Genomic DNA, 18947 nt, shown 5'->3' with positions numbered 1-18947 from the left:
AGAACACAAGCAGGGGGAACTGCAAAGGGAGAGGGAGAAGTAGGCTCCTCGGTGAGCAGGAAGCCTGATGTGGGGCTTGATCCCAGAACCCTGGGATTATGACCTGAGCCCAAGGCAGATACCTGACAGAGCCACCCAGGCACCCCTGAAGAAAGTCTTTAAAAATTGAGATGCTATCAATCATACAATGGCAGCTACAAAGTTCTCCAAAATTCTGATTTTTGCTGAAAAGATTGGATTTTATCATAGGAAACAGGTATCTTAATTTGTTGTCCTTGAAGTGACAAGCTAACATTATGCATTTTGAGAAAATGTGTGCCAAATATTAAAATCTAATCTAAAATATGAAAATCTAATCTAAAATCTATGACATTTATATTATGTGTGTCAGTTGTTCCTTCCAATAAAAATGTTCCATGGGGGGAAAAAAAAAACACAGCTAGTTCAACTCACAACACAGTTTTCCCTCCAGAAAACCACAGCACTCCAGTATGCAGCAGATATGCGGCATGCGTACCTCCAATTTCACACCTATTAAAGAGATAGGTAATTTAGGGTTGATATTTAATAAAAATATGCTTCCTTGAGGACATTTTTACTGCTTTATCTAGTATACTCTTTTAAGTGAAACTGACTTCTTTTTGTCGTGATCCCAAGTACATGACTACCTGTATTACTGGGGCCACTCATTGCCTTTATTTCTGCTAAGGCGACCACAGAGGTACCTGCCATTGCTTTAATGTCATCAGTGTAAATGTCAGCACAGTTAAAAGGGCAAATGACCGCACGCTACTGTTAAAATCATTTGGAACTCGTAGTCCTCAGGAAGGCTTAACTTAGGGACGGATACCCCAGGGACCCACACACCACACTTTGAGAGCTGCTGCCTGAAATATTTTGGCTTTTGAAACTTCATTCTACCTGTGTTGTCTTTTGCTTATGTGAAAATTTATTCAAAATAAAGGTAATCCGGAGCAACAGGCGACTATTTGGAAAAACATCATAATGAAAGTTTTATTTATTTTGCTGCACGACAGCACCATAAAAACTGCTTAAGTCCCTTCCATGTCTGTCTCTCCATGACAGACCATAGGCCCCAGATGCTTGCTAATGGCACAAAGCTTTTCAAGGAAAAGAAATCAGCTTTAGGAACAAGGTACTTTCTCTGAAAGATTTCCTGAAAACCAAAATAGAATGCTCTTTAAAGGATATCAAATCACACCTGTGATAGAATGTTTGCCACCCAAATCTATGTAAAGACCTAAGACATGGTGAGAAAATGATCCATCCACATGAGATATGCTTGTGAAAATTCACTCCCTCCAAAATGACTTTCTATCATGACTCTCTATTTTCCTATTCTAGTACATTTAAAAATGCATTAAGAAGGAAATTCAAATTAAAGAAGATGAAAATCATTTTCCCCAAAATTGTATACATTGGAAGCTCAGAGTAACATGTGATTACTGACATCACTCTGATAAAAAGGCAAACAAATAGGATGCCATTCACCAATAATTCAGAATAAAAATCCATAGTTAAAAGTCCTTTTGGTTATCAAAGTTTTCTACTTCCAAATGGTATGACTTTTGCCTATAAATTTAACCCACTCTTTCTAGAAGTAGAGTAAATGAACCAACTATGTCAGAATTACTTGAGGTACCTAATATGATGCAGATTCTTTGGGTCCATTCCTATCTTAGTCTTCCCAAACTACTGTGACAAAATATCATAGACTGGGTAGCTTACACCGCAGAAATTCTTACAGTACTAGAGCCTGGCAAGTCAAAGATCAAGATGCTGGCCAAACTACATCCCGGTAAAGACTCTTCTTCCTGGCTGCTCTTTCATTATGTCTCCACAGAACCTTTTCTGTGTGTGTTAGAGAGGGCATGGGGGAAAGGAAGGGAGGAGACCACTTAGCTCTCCTCTCTCTTCCCCTTCTTGTAAGGCCACTGATCTGATCCCCACAGCTGCACTCTCATAACCTCATCTAAGTCTTGTTACCTCCCAGAAGCCCCACTTCCAAATATTATCACACTGTAGAGTTGATTTCACCATGTGAATTTGAAAAGGACACAAATGTGTAGTCTGTAACAATTCCTTTTTTTTTTAAGATTTTATTTATTTATTCATGAGAGACACAGAGAGAGAGGCAGAGACACAGGCAGAGGGAGAAGCAGTCTCCCTGCAGGAAGCCCAATGTGTGACTCAATCCTGGGACCCCAGGATCACGCCCTGAGCCAAAGCCAGATGCTCAACCACTGAGCCACCCAGGCATCCCTAGTCCTAACAATTTCAAGCCTTCTACACCATAACCTCTAGGACTGGAGCCCAATAATGTTTTCCTTAATAGTTTCTGGCTGTTTTCCTAAGCATGCTGCAGTTTGAGAAACCTGAGTGTGCCCCTGTGTGCCTGTTTCCTAATCTGTAAACTGGGATTGATAGTCACCATACTTTCCTGCTTCAGAATTGCTGATGTGTTGAGGATCAGTTAAGAATATGTGAGAAAATGCTTTCTAAGACTGCAAAGTGCTTTGTGAATGATAATCATCCAAACTTTTATCACCTACACTTCCACCAGATCATATTCTAAAAACTAAAAGTAAGGGTGCCTGGGTGGCTCAGTCAGTTAAGTGTCCCACTCTTGATTTTGGCTTAGGTTATGATCTCAGGGTTCTGAAATCGAGCCCTGCAATGGGCATCATCCTGGGCATGGAGCCTGCTTACGATTCTCTCTCTCTCTCTCCCTCTCCCTCTCTCTCTCTCTCTCCCCCCTCCCTGACAAAAAAAATAAATAAAATTTTTAAAAATTAAAATAAAATAAAAATTAAAAGTGAGGGTCACCTGGGTGGCTCAGTCAGTTAAGCATCCGACTCTTGGTTTCATCTCAAGTCATAATCTCAGTGTCCTGAGATCAAGCCCTGAGTCAGGCACTCTACTCAGTGGGAGTCGGCTTGAGATTCTCTCCCTCTGTCTCTGCCCCTTTCCTTCCTCTAAAATAAATAAATAATATTTTTTCAAAAAAACTGTAAAAATGAATAAAAGATTATTACAGATATTATATGAATTCTTACCATAAAACCTCAGATAACTAAAATACACAGTAAATAGAGTGGTCTAGTTAATAGCTGAACATCCTGGTCACTCTTTTGAAAAGTGATTTTAAATATATTATTATACTTTATTTCCATGGTAAATATATAACAGATTTTATTTGATGCCAAAGGGGGCTTTTATTTGACTCAGTTTTCTGAATATCAATTCTTGCTATATAGGAGTCAAGCTTAAAAGAGTAATTTCTGCCTTGAACTCATTTGCTAAGAGGTCCCTTATTTACTCCCTGTTGTTTGGGAATATTTCATAGCTGATAAAGGCATGTTTATTTTAACCAAAGATAGATCTCTAATCACAAGTTGTATTCCAAAAGCTTACATCTTCCTAAATCATTTGAAACATGAAACGCCTCTCCCTCTACCAAATAAAAATTATGAATCACAATTATATTCTCTAACTTGTCCAAAAACCCATAATACAGATGAAATACATTTGATATGAGTTAGAAATCACAGGGATATTTTGCCATTAAATTTATCAAACTCAATCTGAGTACATAACTACTCTCATTTACCTTTAATGTTTGTATCTGAGAAAAAAACTAGCTGGAGGAAGAGAAGATGATAGATAAAAATTTCTTTGAATATTCTAAATGATCAATGGTCCTCAGTTCTTTATTACACAGAATGCATAAGGTCCCTCAACATGGCCATTAGGGATTCTCTTCAGAATCATGAATAGGATGTAACAGAGGCAGGGGACAGCAAAACCAAGTGTCCAGAGTTAACTGAACAAGCAGAATGCAAGGGAAAAATAAAATGTTGAAAAGATGTCAGTATCCATGGAGCAGAAACCGCTGAGTATCAATGGTGAGAGAGTGACCAGAATGCCTAAGACTCAAACCAGAAAGAACTGAAAGCAATGCTGGAGAAAACAGCCCACAAAAGCCATGAAGACTGAATGCCACAAAGTCACAAAAACAGAAGAGGCCTTGACACAAGTAAAGGAGACTCTCATTTGTACCTGCAGGATGACCTAACCTGTGCATGCCAGATGCGACCTCACTAGGTCATTCATACCTGAGAGGATGGCCAGTGGTTAGATCCTGATTCTGAATCCAAGTGATCACAGAGGCCTTGTTTGGCCTGTCCTAAAGCATGATGGCCTTGGCTGGAAACTTTTGTTTATGGCTTATTCACTACCTCTTCCATCTGCAATGCCCTAATGGAATGGTATCCTACTTTTGATCTTACCCTGAATTTCTACCCAAGTGCCTTATCTATTGGTGCATCTATATTTAGATTCCTGACTTTCAACTGGTCATATGGGCCTGTGGTTGTATATGCAGCTTCTCATCTACCCATTTTCCAAAGCAAAGTGTCACCTGGTCTAAGTAAAAATGCAGTGCATTCATTCATTCAACCAGAAGCTGACACTGTCAGGCACCATCTGAGAACCAGTGGTAAACACAATCATCTTACTTGCCTCCTAGAAATGTTTGATTCATTTTATCACATGTGAAACAAATACCAAAAGGCATAAACAGGAGACTTCTTTGGCCTCTAAGATGCTCTGGTCATTTTGAAATATGCTAAACTATGGCTGGATGGATATTAAATTTTACAAATCAAAGAACAATGTTGATTCCAAATCTGATTAAGGGCAGAGAACCAGGGGCACCTAGTGGCTCAGCCAATTAAGTGTCTGACTCTTGATTTTGGTTCAGGTACTGATCTCAGGATTGTTAGAGTAAGCCCCATATCAGGCTCTACGCTCAGTAGAATCTGCTTGAGATTCTCTCTTCCCCTCTCCTTCTGCACCTCTCCCTGCTCAGGCTCTCTAAGTAAATAAAATCTTAAAAAAAAAAAAGGCAGAGAATTATCTTGAATGTTCTCCATGATGTATTTTAGAGATAAGACAATGTGTTGTAAAAAAAAAAAAAAAAGGAGAAAATCTAAAAAAAAAAGGAGAAAATCTTATCAAATTAATAGCTTTCATACTCAAACTTCTGATAAATGAGGGCAACCTCTGCCACTTACAAAGAATTCTTTCACTGAAAGGTGAAAGTAGTCTTTAGCCACCACCACCTACACATAAAGCCCTTTACACATACACAGGTATATCTATTCATAAGCACAGCAGGACGTCACAAACAAAATAACACTGCAGAACGACTCACTGGTGAATGGAAAAATGTACTGCATTGTGGTTGAAAATTCTCTGCCCTTTCAAATGATACCAGGGAACAAGGATTTTTTTTTTTTAATAACTCTTCAAGTCTAACCTCAGTGGAAGTCAAAATTTCAGCTCAGAATTTATTTTGGAACTAAGGAAAGACATCCAGTATTTAACATATCATCTAGAGCACATACAGAGTAATTCTCCTATTTGCCCTCTGAGTTTTCTGCAGCCTAGCTCAGTGCTTAGGCATTGGCATTTCCAGGGCCCAGGGCCAAAAGGCACCAGAACCTGCAATTCTTTCCCTGGACTCAGACACCACACTAAAGAGAAGCAAGGATAGAGTGGGTTCTTTCCTTCATCCATTCTCCCATTACTACAGCATTTAAACTTATCGGAAATGTCTTCAAAAATGCAAGAGTTGCCACTGATTATCTCTCTGGAAAGCAACTGCAATTATCCTGCTAGGTAAAGACTGTGTGCCCCACGACTAGGTCAGTGGTTGGCTTCCAGTAATCCCAACACAGGATACAATTAGTCAACACATTCCTTCAGCTTTACAAAAAAAGGTGTTGATGACCAACTTGAAAAAAGGAATCCTGTAATTGCAGCTCCTTTCTAGAAGACTTATCCCAGAACTCTTTAATGTCAATTGTCAAATTCCTTCAGGAGACTTTTCCCTTTGTAAGTGCATCATTTGGGAAAGCGGGAACAGTTGTAGAGGAAAGCAGGCTATTGAAGTAGGGAAGAAAAAGAATGGGTAAAAGTTTTCACATTCACTGGAGTTATTAACATTTCAAAAATACAGCAATGAGTTTGGGTGTATAGTTAATGTCCCACAGTGTTTCATCAAAAATGTGAGATAAGAATTCTTAGCCAATTCATGTTACAGCAAAGACCCCACCTAACGGGAAAAGAAATATTCATGACTGTACTACTTGTGAAAGTGAGACCTAAGACACTTTCATGTCCAGTATCCACAGCTGCATCATCAGAGCACAGTGGAATGCTGTCTGACCAGTGACTGCAGGTGTCAGAGACTGAAATGCAAGTTTCAGAGGTAGACCTTTGCTCATACCTGAACGTAAACAGTGGGAAAAACTTAAAAACAGATATAGTAATTGGCAATTTAGCAACCTTCTAAGACTACAGGCATTTAGAAGTGATTTAACATTAGTTACACACAGATTCAAATGTACAATTATGGAATAGCTAGGAGTGTGCTAAACCTGAAAGTACAGATACTAAAGAATTTAAGTGATCGTTATAAAAGCAAAGGTCTCCCATTAACAGAAACCTAAAAGGAGACTCAAAAGACCAAAAGTAAGTTCTCACCCTGATGCAAAAATATGTGTTGAGATACACTGTGTGGTTAGTGACTCTCTGAAATTTAGGCTTAGGTTGACTAAGCATACGACACCATCTCTTTAGGAATGTTGGTTCCTCAAAGTATTGTAACAGCTCCATGAAACCTAAAATATAGTGAAAATGGAAATGCTTATGAGAAGAGGTAGGTTTCAAATATCAGGAAACGTATTCTCTACACAACATTGTTCAATCATAATAAGTGATGTATGTTACTTCCACCTAATGCAATAAAAATAATGTCTCCTTGTAATTTTCAGTTTACTTCCCCACAAACATTGTTCCCATTGGATCCTCATAATAATCCTATGCAATGGGCAATGAAAGTAACGTCCTCATTTTAACAAACAAGGAACTGAGGTTTGGGAGAGTTATACAAGGACTCAGCAATCACTAACTCAACCAAGAACCCAGGCTCTGACTCTCAGCCAACCACTTTCTACCCTAGGAATGAAAATCCCCCACATTTCATAAAATTGGCTGTGGGTCTTGCCACTGTCACAACAAAATAGCAGAGGAATAATGACTACTTTTGTCAGCAACAAAAAGCATGTAACCTACGGTAAAAAGAGTGGACAAAGAATCGCACGCGCTTCTTCACATTCGCATAACATGAATATTGATGGGATTTCTGAACAGCTGCACGGAAATTCCTAAGCAGAGCCAAAAGAAAACGCATTTCCTAAAGCTCCCCGTAAAACTTAGGGAACTCCATTAAATCTTTTCCAGTGAAATAGGTTAATGCAAAGAAAGTCCTCAATACTACAGCCAGGGTCGCCTAAAAAGAGGCTGAAAAGGGGAAACAAAAAAAAAAAAATGTTGGTCCTTCCTAAGAGCAGCAATCCTCCGGCTGGCTGGTTAATTTTCCCCAAAAGCAACTTCATTCGCCCTTGGGGGACGAGTGGTAGTCACCAACAGCGCAGTTCTAACGGCCTCATTTCCCAGCCGGGCCCTCCGAAGCCTCCGCGGCGCCCGGGAGTAGAGGGCACCGGGCAAGGGGCCCGAACAGCGGCCGCGGGCGAGCGCGTGGAGACGGGGCAGGAGCCGGACCGGGCAGGAGCCGGACGCCGCCCTCCCCGCCCGCCCTCCCCGGCCTCCCGGGCGCCGGGCCGGCCGCGGACCTACCAGCGAGAGCACCTTATAGGTGTTGGGGTCCTTGGCCGGGCGGGCGCGGGCCGCCTTCTCCAGCGGCTCCTCCCCCAGGTCCATGGGGGCCAGCAAGGACGCGGCCGCCTGCCCATCTCCCGGCGCCGCGGCGGCTCGAGCGCAGCTCGGCTCGGGGCCGTCCCCCGCCGGGCCCTCCCGGGAGCCGCGGCCCGCCTGGCCGCCGCGCTCCATCGTGGCCCCCGCGCTCCGGCCCGCCCGCCCGCCCGCCGCGCCTTTAATAGGCTCCGCGGCGGCCCCGCCCCGCCCGCCCCGCCGCGCCCGCCCCTCGCCGCCGGACCTTGGCTCGGCTCCAGCCGCCCGGCGCTACTGGGAAGGGAAAGCGACTCAACGCCCCGGGTTATTTGGCTTCCTGTCTGATTGCGGGCGCTCTGCGCGTCGGCTATTTTAGGTCCTGCACGTGGGCGAGTCTTTAACTTCCCCCAGAGCCTTCTCCTCCCCGCGCCCGGGCACCTTCCGAACACTCGGCGCAGCCGCCCTGGAATCGCAGAGTGTGGTCTGCAGAGGGCAGGAGCTCTCGGGGCCCCAAAATAGAGCGGGAGGAGGAGAAGGATGCGGCCGGGCCGGGCCGGGCCGGGCCGGGGCCGGCGCTGCCTCCCCGTGGCCAGCGAGAGCAGTGGGGCCGCGCGTGTTTCCAGGTGCGCGCGGACCCGCGGGGGGGTAAGGCCACCTGCTTTTTTCTCCTGCGGGGAAGCAAGTGGGAAGGCCTTCAAAGCCCTGCCCCCCACTACCACTCTCCTCTGAGAGATGAATTACCCACCTTAATTTAAGACACCTGGTGTGACAAAAGCACTCACATATAAGGGATACTTAGTTTTCCACGGTTTTATGTGGTTTCTGGGGTTTTCTAGCCGATCTTGCCTTAATATACTTGTTAGTTCCTTTCGACTTTCTGTGTTGAAGGCTTCAAAGTGTCCATGCTGCCTCCTCCTGAGGTGGATCCTGGCACTTGGTTAGCAATACTGAACATTTTAACATCATCTGAAATACTTTGATACTTTATTTTTGAACAAGGACATGAGGGGTAGGCTGTAAATCTTGATGGGTTTTGATTCACCTTTTATTCTACAACTTTCACATTTCCTTCCTCATCAGAAAAACCGCAAGTGTGTAGTGAAGTGATTCTTGTCAAGCGGAAACAGATGAGTGGCTTTCAACAGCTCTGCAATACTAGGGACTGACTTTGAAGACCAAGGAAAGTTTCACAGTCCAAAGACATTCATTGTCAATTCATTTTGACTACACGAATGTATACAATTTTTTTAAAGTTTTGATTTATTTATTCATGAGAGACACAGAGAAAGGCAGAGACACAGGCAGAGGGAGAAGCAGGCTCCCTGCAGGGACCCCAAAATGGGACTGGATCCCAGGACCCCAGGATCAAGCCCTGAGCCAAAGGTGCTCAACCACTGAGCCACTCAGATGCCCCCAGATATTTTTTTTAAACTGAGGATGACTATTTAACAAATATAAAATGTTTGTTGTTCCCTTTAAAACAGTCAATTTAGGATGCTTTCCATTTATATTGACTCTTCATTCATTCAATCTTTTGGCCTCCAACTTTGTATACCATATTGAAGATGAAAAAAATGTATGTATTTCTCAAGTAGCTCTCACTCAGTCTGATGGAAGGGGGTAAAGACAACAAACAAACAAAAAAAATTTAAAACCCAAGTCCTAAATACAAAATAGTGTCACAAATCAGATATTTTGAAAGTTTAGTGGAGAGGTAACTGACATTTGGAAGGAGTAAAAGGCCATCCCTCAAAACGTTATTGAGCCCACTTTTAATTACCTTTGAGTCAGCTTACAAACCACCCAAAAGAAACACGTTTTCACTGTTTCATAGTCACACATATTTTTTACCCCAAACTTGGCTCCAAATTTTCCTTTAACTGTGTCCAGAAGTCGGATTCAGGGACAAAGATTTGTGCCACAGAAACTGGTCAAGTCAGTGTCAAAACTCCTAAAGGAAACTCCACAGAAATTTCTGAAGTGGCTGTGAACCTGACAAAACAAATGGAATCAGTATATTGATCATTCACATTCCAAGGCAAAGAATCACTTTCAAGGTTTCACCCATTGGAAATGTGAGCGGACACTCTGGAGTCACAAACTCAAACACCATAAAGGAGTGAGGCAGCCCCGGGTAGGTGAACTGTGTGCCCTCGTTAGAGGGGTGAGGCATGTGCCTATCATGGCCACTTAGATTTCTCAAGAGAAACAAGAAACGTAGATGTTTGTGCGAATTCTCCAGATTGCAAAACTGTGTCTACAAAATTCAGAAAAACAATTTATTTAAACACTTGAAAGGCCAAACAAAATGTAACACATCTGCAGGGTGGGCCTGGCAAACAAGCCACCAGGATGTGGCCTCTGCCTTATACTCAGGCCTTGCCTGTGCCAGTCGGGACTTGTATGGGTAACTATAAAGGTCCCATGGAAATTTTAAAATCAGGGATGCCTGGGTGGCTCAGCAGTTGGGCGTCTGCCTTCTGTTCAGGGCCTGATCCTGGGTCTGGGGAACGAGTAACCCCATCAAGCCCCCTGCGAGGAGACTGCTTCTCCAATGTTGTGCCCAAGATCGCGAATCTGAGAAACCACCAAGGAGCCGACACCGATGCAATCACACGAGGGTTTATTTACATTACAAGCTCGAGCCTGGGCCCAAGTATACCCGCCGCAGCGGAGCAGGGACTTGGACCCCGAGACTAAGAGGTGTAGCAGCTTTATAGGGGCCAGTGGCCAATGGGATACACAGAAAGTTGCACAGTCATGCTGGTCCGCTGAGCCGGAATTCCGGTTAGGCTGTGCCCTGGTCTTTGACTAGGGCGGGCCAGTGCCCTAAGTAATAAGCAGGTCAGCACAAGGCGGGTGCAGCCCAAAATAGAGTCACTCCTGCTCTGCTTGTCCAGGGGTAGGGGATTTTGTTCAATTTCCTGGATCCCACACCATCTGCTTATGTCTCTTCCTCTCTGTGTGTGTCTCTAATGAATAAATAAATAAAATCTTTAAATTTTTTTTGAAAAAACAATTTAAATCAGAGGAATAAGAATGGATCAATTGAGCATGCCACTCATATTGCTTAGCTACAGACATAGCAATGCCTGTAGTGAGTCTTGCCTCGGTCTTGTTTGTATTCCACACTCCCAAGTACAACAGAACCTTCCTGGTTAGTGCAAGGTTAATAATAAGTTTGATCCTTGACCCTAAATACTCTGCTTTAATGATTGAAGACTATAATCTGGTATAGCAGGAAAGATGAGAATTTAAGATTTTATAAGATTTCCAAAGTTTTATTCTACAGAAATATGTATGTATGCATTTAAAGATTTTATTTATTTATTCATGAGAGACACATGAGAGAGGCAGAGACACAGGCAGAGGGAGAAGCAGGCCCCATGCAGGGAGCTCGATGCAGGACTCTATCCCAGGACCCTGGGATCATGCCCTGAGCCAAAGGCAGACACTCAACCACTGAGCCACCCAGGCATCCCTCTACAGAAATATTTCAATGTTTCCCTCCCAGTGCCTGAAACTTGAGACACAGATAGGACCAAAACACCAAATAAAACCAACTTATTTGTGTGTTTGAATTCTGACTTCACAATGTGAGGAACAGTTTCTGGGGTTTAAAAACTGAAATATGCTGCAGAGTAATTATTTTACCAGCTGCTCCAGAGCTTGTCCAGCTTTCTCTGATTATTCAGTAAAACAGGAAAGACCTCTAGCCCAGCCTAAAAAAGAAAAAAAAAAAAAAAAAAAAACTTTGGCTCTTCAGTCGTGAGACTTAGAAAAAAAAAAACAATTTCCATGGCATTAATTTATTTTTAAGATTTTTGTAGAATATCCTTTCTCTTTCCTTTTCATAAGCACAAAGGATTTACTCTCTGGGAGAAGCTTGGATAACTATGTGACCTTGTACAGATTACAAGGACTCTCTGAGTCTCAGCTTCCTCATTTATAAATGATGTTACAAATAATACCATAAAATTACACTGCTGTCTCCAAATGCCAACAACAAAAAATTAACATTTCCCTACTGCCACAAAAATTTGAATGTATTCTTTCCATATTTTTGTTTATTTTTTATTGGAGTTCGATTTGCCAACATATAGCATATCACCCAGTGCTTATCCCATCAAGTGCCTCCCTCCACGCCCATCACCCAGTCACCCCATCCCCCCACCCACCTCCCCTTCCACTATTCCTTGTTCATTTCCCAGAGTTAGAGTCTCTCTTGTTCTGTCACCTCTCTGATATTTCCCACTCATTTTCTCTCCTTTCCCCTATGATCCCTTTCACTGTTTTTTATATTCCCCAAATGAATGAGAACATACACTGTTTGTCCTTCTCCGATTGACTTACTTCACTCAGCATAATACCCTCCAGTTCTATCCACGTCGAAACAAATGGTGGGTATTTGCCATTTCTAACAGCTGAGTAATATTTCATTGTATACATAGACCACATCTTCTTTATCCATTCATTGTATCCTTTCCATACTGAAATCACTCAACTCACACCCCTACCAGAGAGAGAATAAAACAATTTCATTTTCATGTAAATAATGCATGGTTAACACTTAATTTCTGGAAAGGTTCGAGAGCTGCCAGAGAAAATGCAACTACAAAGGTAGAGCCTGTGGGGTCAGGAAGAGATGCTTGCCCCTCTGGGATGGAGGAGAGACAGCTTCTTAGCAGGCAGCAAAATGAGTGGAGTGAACCACGAAGTGTAAAATGCAGTTGAGAGTTACAGAAACCATGAAAACATGGAAAATACGTATCTCATCTAGAGGGAGCTTGATGTGATAAGCACTGAATGTTACACTGTATGTTGGCAAATTGAATTAAAAAAAAAAAACCTTTGGTTGCCAATAATCTGAATTCATGTCTGCCACTCTGCTATTTGCTTTCCTCGTGCCTCATGTCTTATCTTTCCCTCTGTTCCTCCTTCACTTCTATAAATTTGTGGTAATTTTTTGTTGTTATACCATGCTAATTTCTCTGTTGAATTTTAGCTTTTTTAAAGGTGTTTTTCTTAGTAGTTGCTCTAAAAGTTATAATAGGCATCTTTAACTTACCATCTGCTTCAGATTGATACTGACTTAATTCTGGTAAAATATAGCATTTTTTTTTCTGTAATACATTTCCCTTTCCTCATCCTTTTCTTTTGTTATTGTTGTTATATATATTAATCTGTATGTGTTATAAAGCCAATGTTTCAGTGTTATAATCATTTTTAAACAACCATATTTTTTAAAGAAATTAAGAGAACACTCACATATAGACACACAGATTTTTTTTTCCTTGAATATGTGTTACTTTTTCTTGTTTCTTTGCATGTAATATAATTTTTGGTTGAACACTGGACTTGTGGGACTGTGTTATAGCAACTCTGGGTTCTGAGTATTTTTCTGACATTTTTTAATACTTCCCTGGACTTACAGCTACAAATTTGTCCTGCTGTTTTATACCTTTGCCAGGGGACTTTTTGGAGTGATAGAAATGCCTTATATCATTACTCCATTTATATATACACCAAAAACTCACTAAATAGCACACCTACAATCAAAGAATTTTACTGCATACAAAATATACCTCAATAAGGCTGATTTTTAAAAAATAAAAAATGAAGTAATATGGACAGGGATTTCTGGGCAAGGCGTGGATCAAACTCTTTCACTTTCTCCCAAACCACACTCAAACAACAAAATGATTTTTTACACACATACAAGGACAAAGAGAACTGGAGAAGAGATGACCAGAATAACACAACATTAGGTGGAAAAAGAGGTGGACATTTGATAACTGCTTTAGGAGATGAAAGAAACGCAACCCTAAGCCAAAAGCCAAGATGCAACTAGACTTATATGTAAAATGGGCTGCACTGGGTACCTCTTTTAGAGGTTATAAAGGTTGGACTTAAAAACAGGAGAATTGGGTAAAAGTCTGTTTTAGAAGCATTGAGAGGGCCAGAGTCTCACCCCAACTCCATGCAATTGGTCTCTCTCTTTTCCCTTGTCAGCAGAAAACTGGATATTTATTCTGTGGGGAAAATAAAACACAGTCTTTGGACTCAAGGACTCCAGAAATGAGAGGCAAGGAATTACCATATTAACATATCTATCTAGTTACCATTATTGGGAACACATTTACTGATTATCTACTGTATATCAAGGGCTGTATTGGAAACACATGGCGATAAAACAAAAACAAAAACAAAAACAACCAAAGAATTGTCTGGTTCCAGGAGAATAATCTACAGAAGTATTGTTGTGTGTAAATATCCTACTTAGAAAATTAACTCGGGGGGGGGGGGATATCTTCAAAATATCTTCAATCTCTTTGAGCTACAAGAGAATTCATTTTAAGAAATTAAGTGTAAGGGATCCCTGGGTGGCTCAGCGGTTTAGCGCCTGCCTTTGGCCCAGGGCGCGATCCTGGAGTCCTGGGATCGAGTCCCATGTCGGGCTCCGGCATGGAGCCTGCTTCTCCCTCCTCCTGTGTCTCTGCCTCTCTCTCTCTCTCTCGAATAAATAAATAAAATCTTAAAAAAATAAAATAAATGTAGTCAACTACTTTATTTAAAAAAAGAAATTAAATGTAAGATGAATGGGATGGTAATTATCCACAGGTCTCAAATTTTCCATGTGAATCTAAAACAAAGTGATTCTGAGTCCTTGCTGTCAATTCACTGAGAACTGAAATTAAGATTAACATTATTATAACAGAAAAATTAGTTACCCAGAAATGTTCCTATTCTTGAAATTATCATACTTCTTTATAAAGAAAAATGAAGGTCTTAAACTCGCAAATTTTATTAAAACATGCAAATTAGAGAAAATTGAATTTTCAGAAAAAAATGTATGAATAATTAATTTTATTTACTCTTGGCCATATATTTCTTTCTTTTTTTCCAAATATTTTATTTATTTATTTGAGAGAGAGAGCATAAGCAGGAGGAGAGGCAGAGGGAAAGGGAGGAGCAAACTCCGCAGTAAGCAGGGAGCCCAACATGGGGCTTGATCCCAGGACCCTGTGACTCTGACCTGAGCAGAAGGCAGACACTGAATCTACTGTGCCACCCAGGCACCCCTTGGCTATATATTTCTTGATCGTAGAAATCTTCATCAGACTAATAAAACTTATACTAAAAATTTTACTGTTTTAGAAAATTAAGTAAAGTCAATATGAATATACATTTTTAATATGCATGACTATTAAATAGAAAAATAGTTTACATGTTTTACATCTAAAAATTAACTGATTTATTATTATTATGCATTCACACGTACACATACATATATGTATATCTTTCTATGTCTATACATCCATCCATTGCACAACTATAGGAAACAGTAAGATGGTGGGAAACAACATATTTGAAGGAGCACATAACTTTCAGTTTCTGAAACCATAATCAGGTCTTTGATGGACTAAAATACTCAGCAAATTTATTTGATCTGGCTGGCATGGAGACTAACAATAATAATATTAACTTATTTTATTGATTGTCACTGTGTACTGGTCATGGTTCTGGAGACTTAAGTCATTCATGTGTTTTTTTTCACCTCTTTATTCATTCATTTATTTATGCATGTATTCACCCAGTATTTATTGAATTCCTACCATGAGTCAAGTGTTATTATAGGCTTGGTCTACAAGAGTAAAAGAACATCAATCTTCTCAAGGAGTTAAGTGTCTTGTGAAAGGAAATAGATATTAATCAAGTAAGTGCTTAGAATTATATTAAAAAGTGCAATAAGCACTATGATGAAAGAGTACAATAGGCTAGAATATAGATACTGGAATATCTAAACTAGTCTGCGGTAGTGGTAGGATGTGGTTAAAGGATTCCTTGAAGAAGTGATGCTTGGACCAAAATTTGAAAGATAGGTAGGGCTTAATTAGAGGAAGTGAAAATAAGACCACAGACCCAGATGATTTTGAAAAATGCTTACACCAGTTGTGTAACATCTGTATAAAGGAAGAAATGAGATAAATGGGCCATGAGTCATAAACTGAGACAATTCAGGTATCAGTTCTTTATCTGCCAATTTTATGGTGTCCTTTTATACATGAAAACAATTCAAGATCTCTCTAACATTGCCCAGAGTTTTGGGATCTGGATAGGGAGAAGTACTTGAATTTACAAGTGAAAAAAGAACTTCAAAGGGATGATAACAATAATATACATTTGTGTGTGTGTGTGTGTGTGTGTGTGTGTGTGTTTAAGACTTTATTTATTCATTCATGAGAGACACAGAGAAAGACAGAGATATAGGCAGGGGGAGAAGCAAGCTCCTCATAGGGAGCCTGATGCAGGACTCAATCCTGGATCCCAGGGTCACGCCTTGAGCCGAAGGCAGACACTCAACCACTGAGCCACCCAGGGGTCCCAAAAATACACATTTGAAATGTGATCCAGGTATATGCATTTTGAAAATAGAAAGTGAAAGAGCAAATTAGATAAAATATACATTTGAAAATAGATTCAAATATGTATTTTGAAAATAAGGGAGTCATATAAATGAGAAAAGTTATACATCGAAAAGGAGATTCAAAAAGAAAGCAAATCACAGAATGATGTCGAGAAAGGAAATCTGTAAAGATATTTTTGTTTTGATTTACCTTGAGTTCCGAAGCACTGCAAGTAACAAGTGACCTTTATGAGGTTTTAACAGGAAATTGAATGTCTTGTACTTTTTTTGCTTCAGTCAAATAAAGTTAAACTTTCTAAGATATTTCATAGGAATGAATGCTTGGCAAACTGACAAAGCAATGTGAAGATTTATTTTTACTTTTTTTACACTTTGTTCAGAGATACTTGAACTTTGTAAGTCACAAATTGTAAAATGATTCAAAATTTCATTTTAGTAAGTTATTATATTTTTTAAAATAGGAGGATGAGGATTCTGTGGGTCACGATGTTAGGCCTTTGTGCATAAAGAAGCAGTTGGCTTCCCAGCTCAGAGGATGGGCAGATCCTCCTCTCTAGCAGTTGCTGTATTGTAAACACAATTCCAAGGAGAGGCAAAAAGGACTTTAAGGATTCATTCAGACATCCTCTTCAGCTCCCTGGAAGTAAGCCATGATTGAGATTGGCTGGAAAACAGCTGTTGGTAACAGATCCATCTGGCAAGCAGCTGAGACATGAAGTTGCTTTTTTTTGAGCAAAGGCTTAAAGCCAATGATATCTCTAACAGGCACTGATACAAACAACCACAGTCGCCTTGTAGAGCCTTGTTGCTATGTAACTGCATATTATGGGGAGAAAATAAATGATGATAAATAATAAAATAATACTGGTTACTACTTGTGGGGTTAATGGGGTTCAGGGCAGGCTGCCCCAGAATATGCCATTTTGGCATATTATTTTGAATTAAAGTTACTTGAGAAACAGCCAATACAAGAATACTCTGACTCTCTTTTCTGTCTCTCTGAAAGCAAGAAATAAATCTCCCAGGTAAAATGCACCTTCCATGCACCAGGATGTAGAGACATCCTTATTGCTAGAGATAGGGAGTTCAAAGCCATGTAGGCTTTTTGTAAACAAACTCTGCTTAGTTTCCTCACTAATGAGTACTCAAACCTAAGTTTCCTTGTCTTGTCAGTTCTTCACAGATGTATTGTTTCTTTGTCTGAAAGGTATAAAAGCTGCCTTCACTGATCACTTCTTTGAGTCTCATATTCTTATGGGGTTCAATATATACAAAATTAAATATGTGTTTCTCCCATCAATCTGTGTTATGTTAATTTAAGTATTAGACCTGCCAAAAGAACCAAGAGGGGTTGGGAGAAACTGTCCCCTCTCTGACAGTTTTGGCATAGTAGGAAGGGTACTTTGCTGGCTGGACACTACTTGCTCCGGGATTACAACTGAAAGGTCCTAGGGCCCTGACTAGCACCAACAGAAAGTAAAGAATTCTTACTTTGTCAGCAGGTCTCTGTCTACAGGGTTCAATGGAAACAAAAGTGGTGATAACCCTTCTGCTGTTTTTCAAAATTTAGATTATCAGGAGAAAATATTTGTGGAACTAGTTCCTTGGGTACAAGGACACAGGTATAGATTTTGTATGAGTGCTGTCATTTTGTACTGATCCTTTTCTCCCCGAAGATGGCTACTATTTCTCTTTGTTTCTGTTTATTATATCATTTATCATAAGGAGGAAAAATCAAAGGGTAAAACACTGGCATAGGACCTATAACCCTGCTTTTGAAGTTGGCTTCACAGACTGGTGAGGTCACACTTCTCACCAGATCAATGTCTATTTACCATAAACTTTGCTATGGGTTCCCTGTGTAAAAACTAGATCAGGCTTTTCCTTTCGTCTTGTTCTATGTCCTGAGAGTGTGCCTTTATGACCAAAGGGAATATTCTTTCTGGTCTCCCCCATCCAGAAGATGCACTTACCAGGGTACACTTTGGTGGTCAGTTGAATGGACTGGGATTCCAAGACACGATGTTATAAGCAGCATTCTCTTTGTCTGACCATGCCAACTCTCCAGGGAATTTGTCCTAACACTCCATAAGGGGCCTTTATCATCTCAACATTTCTGTCTGCTAATCTAATTCCACCAGCACCTGCACAATGTCACAGATTAGCAGGTCTGGGACTGGAGAGGCATCTCATGTTCCTATAAGAGAACAGAAATAGCATTTTCAATTCACCATCCCTTATTGCCTATGCAATGAAGGCCTTAGCTTTCTTAGGCTGTCTGGATCTGTGAGGGCTGCAGTTCTTGTGGTCTCTCATAGGATACCTCTGGCATCTTCGGTGAAGCCATAAAAAAGCTTACTGGCTTGAGTCACTATTGGATTAGTATAAGATTCTATTCATCACTGATCACACAATGGATCCTTTGAATTGGAAAAACTTCTATATTTTAGAGAACCTAAATAATTGTCTTATTGATACCTACAGAAAGACCAAATTAAAAAGTGGCACAAAAAATATGACAGCTAACTGTAAGGACTCTGTTAACAAGATAAAAGAACAGAAATTAAACTTAAAATGAAATTAAAGTCCACATCCAACATAAATTCCCTTTCTTAAAATCTGGCCCCATCTCCTCAAATTCCTCTAACTCCTCAAACTCTTCCACCTTCCGCAGAAAATCCCTTAAACACTCAGCTGCTTGTTTTAACTTCCCTTCCCCTACAAGATTTTCAGAGAGCCC

The 18947-nt window shown here is 40.5% G+C and overlaps 1 protein-coding gene across 1 annotated transcript in view; it reads right to left on the bottom strand.

Annotated features, from left to right (window-relative positions):
* The window catches only part of ENPP1 (ectonucleotide pyrophosphatase/phosphodiesterase 1), a 73557-nt gene extending 65621 nt beyond the window's left edge, over positions 1–7936 (bottom strand). Inside the window, exon 1 of the mRNA XM_055324660.1 lies at positions 7726–7936. Coding sequence (XP_055180635.1) covers positions 7726–7809 — 84 coding nt within the window. The 5' untranslated portion in view covers positions 7810–7936. The remainder of the gene's footprint in view (positions 1–7725) is intronic.
* Positions 7937–18947: the final 11011 nt, after the last annotated feature.

This window comes from Nyctereutes procyonoides, unplaced genomic scaffold (genome assembly GCF_905146905.1).
Source record: "Nyctereutes procyonoides isolate TBG_1078 unplaced genomic scaffold, NYPRO_anot_genome, whole genome shotgun sequence".
In the NCBI taxonomy this organism is placed as follows: domain Eukaryota; kingdom Metazoa; phylum Chordata; class Mammalia; order Carnivora; family Canidae; genus Nyctereutes; species Nyctereutes procyonoides.
The sequence above is the reverse complement of the archived record's forward strand: the minus strand, read 5'-3'. Positions and strand labels throughout refer to the sequence as shown.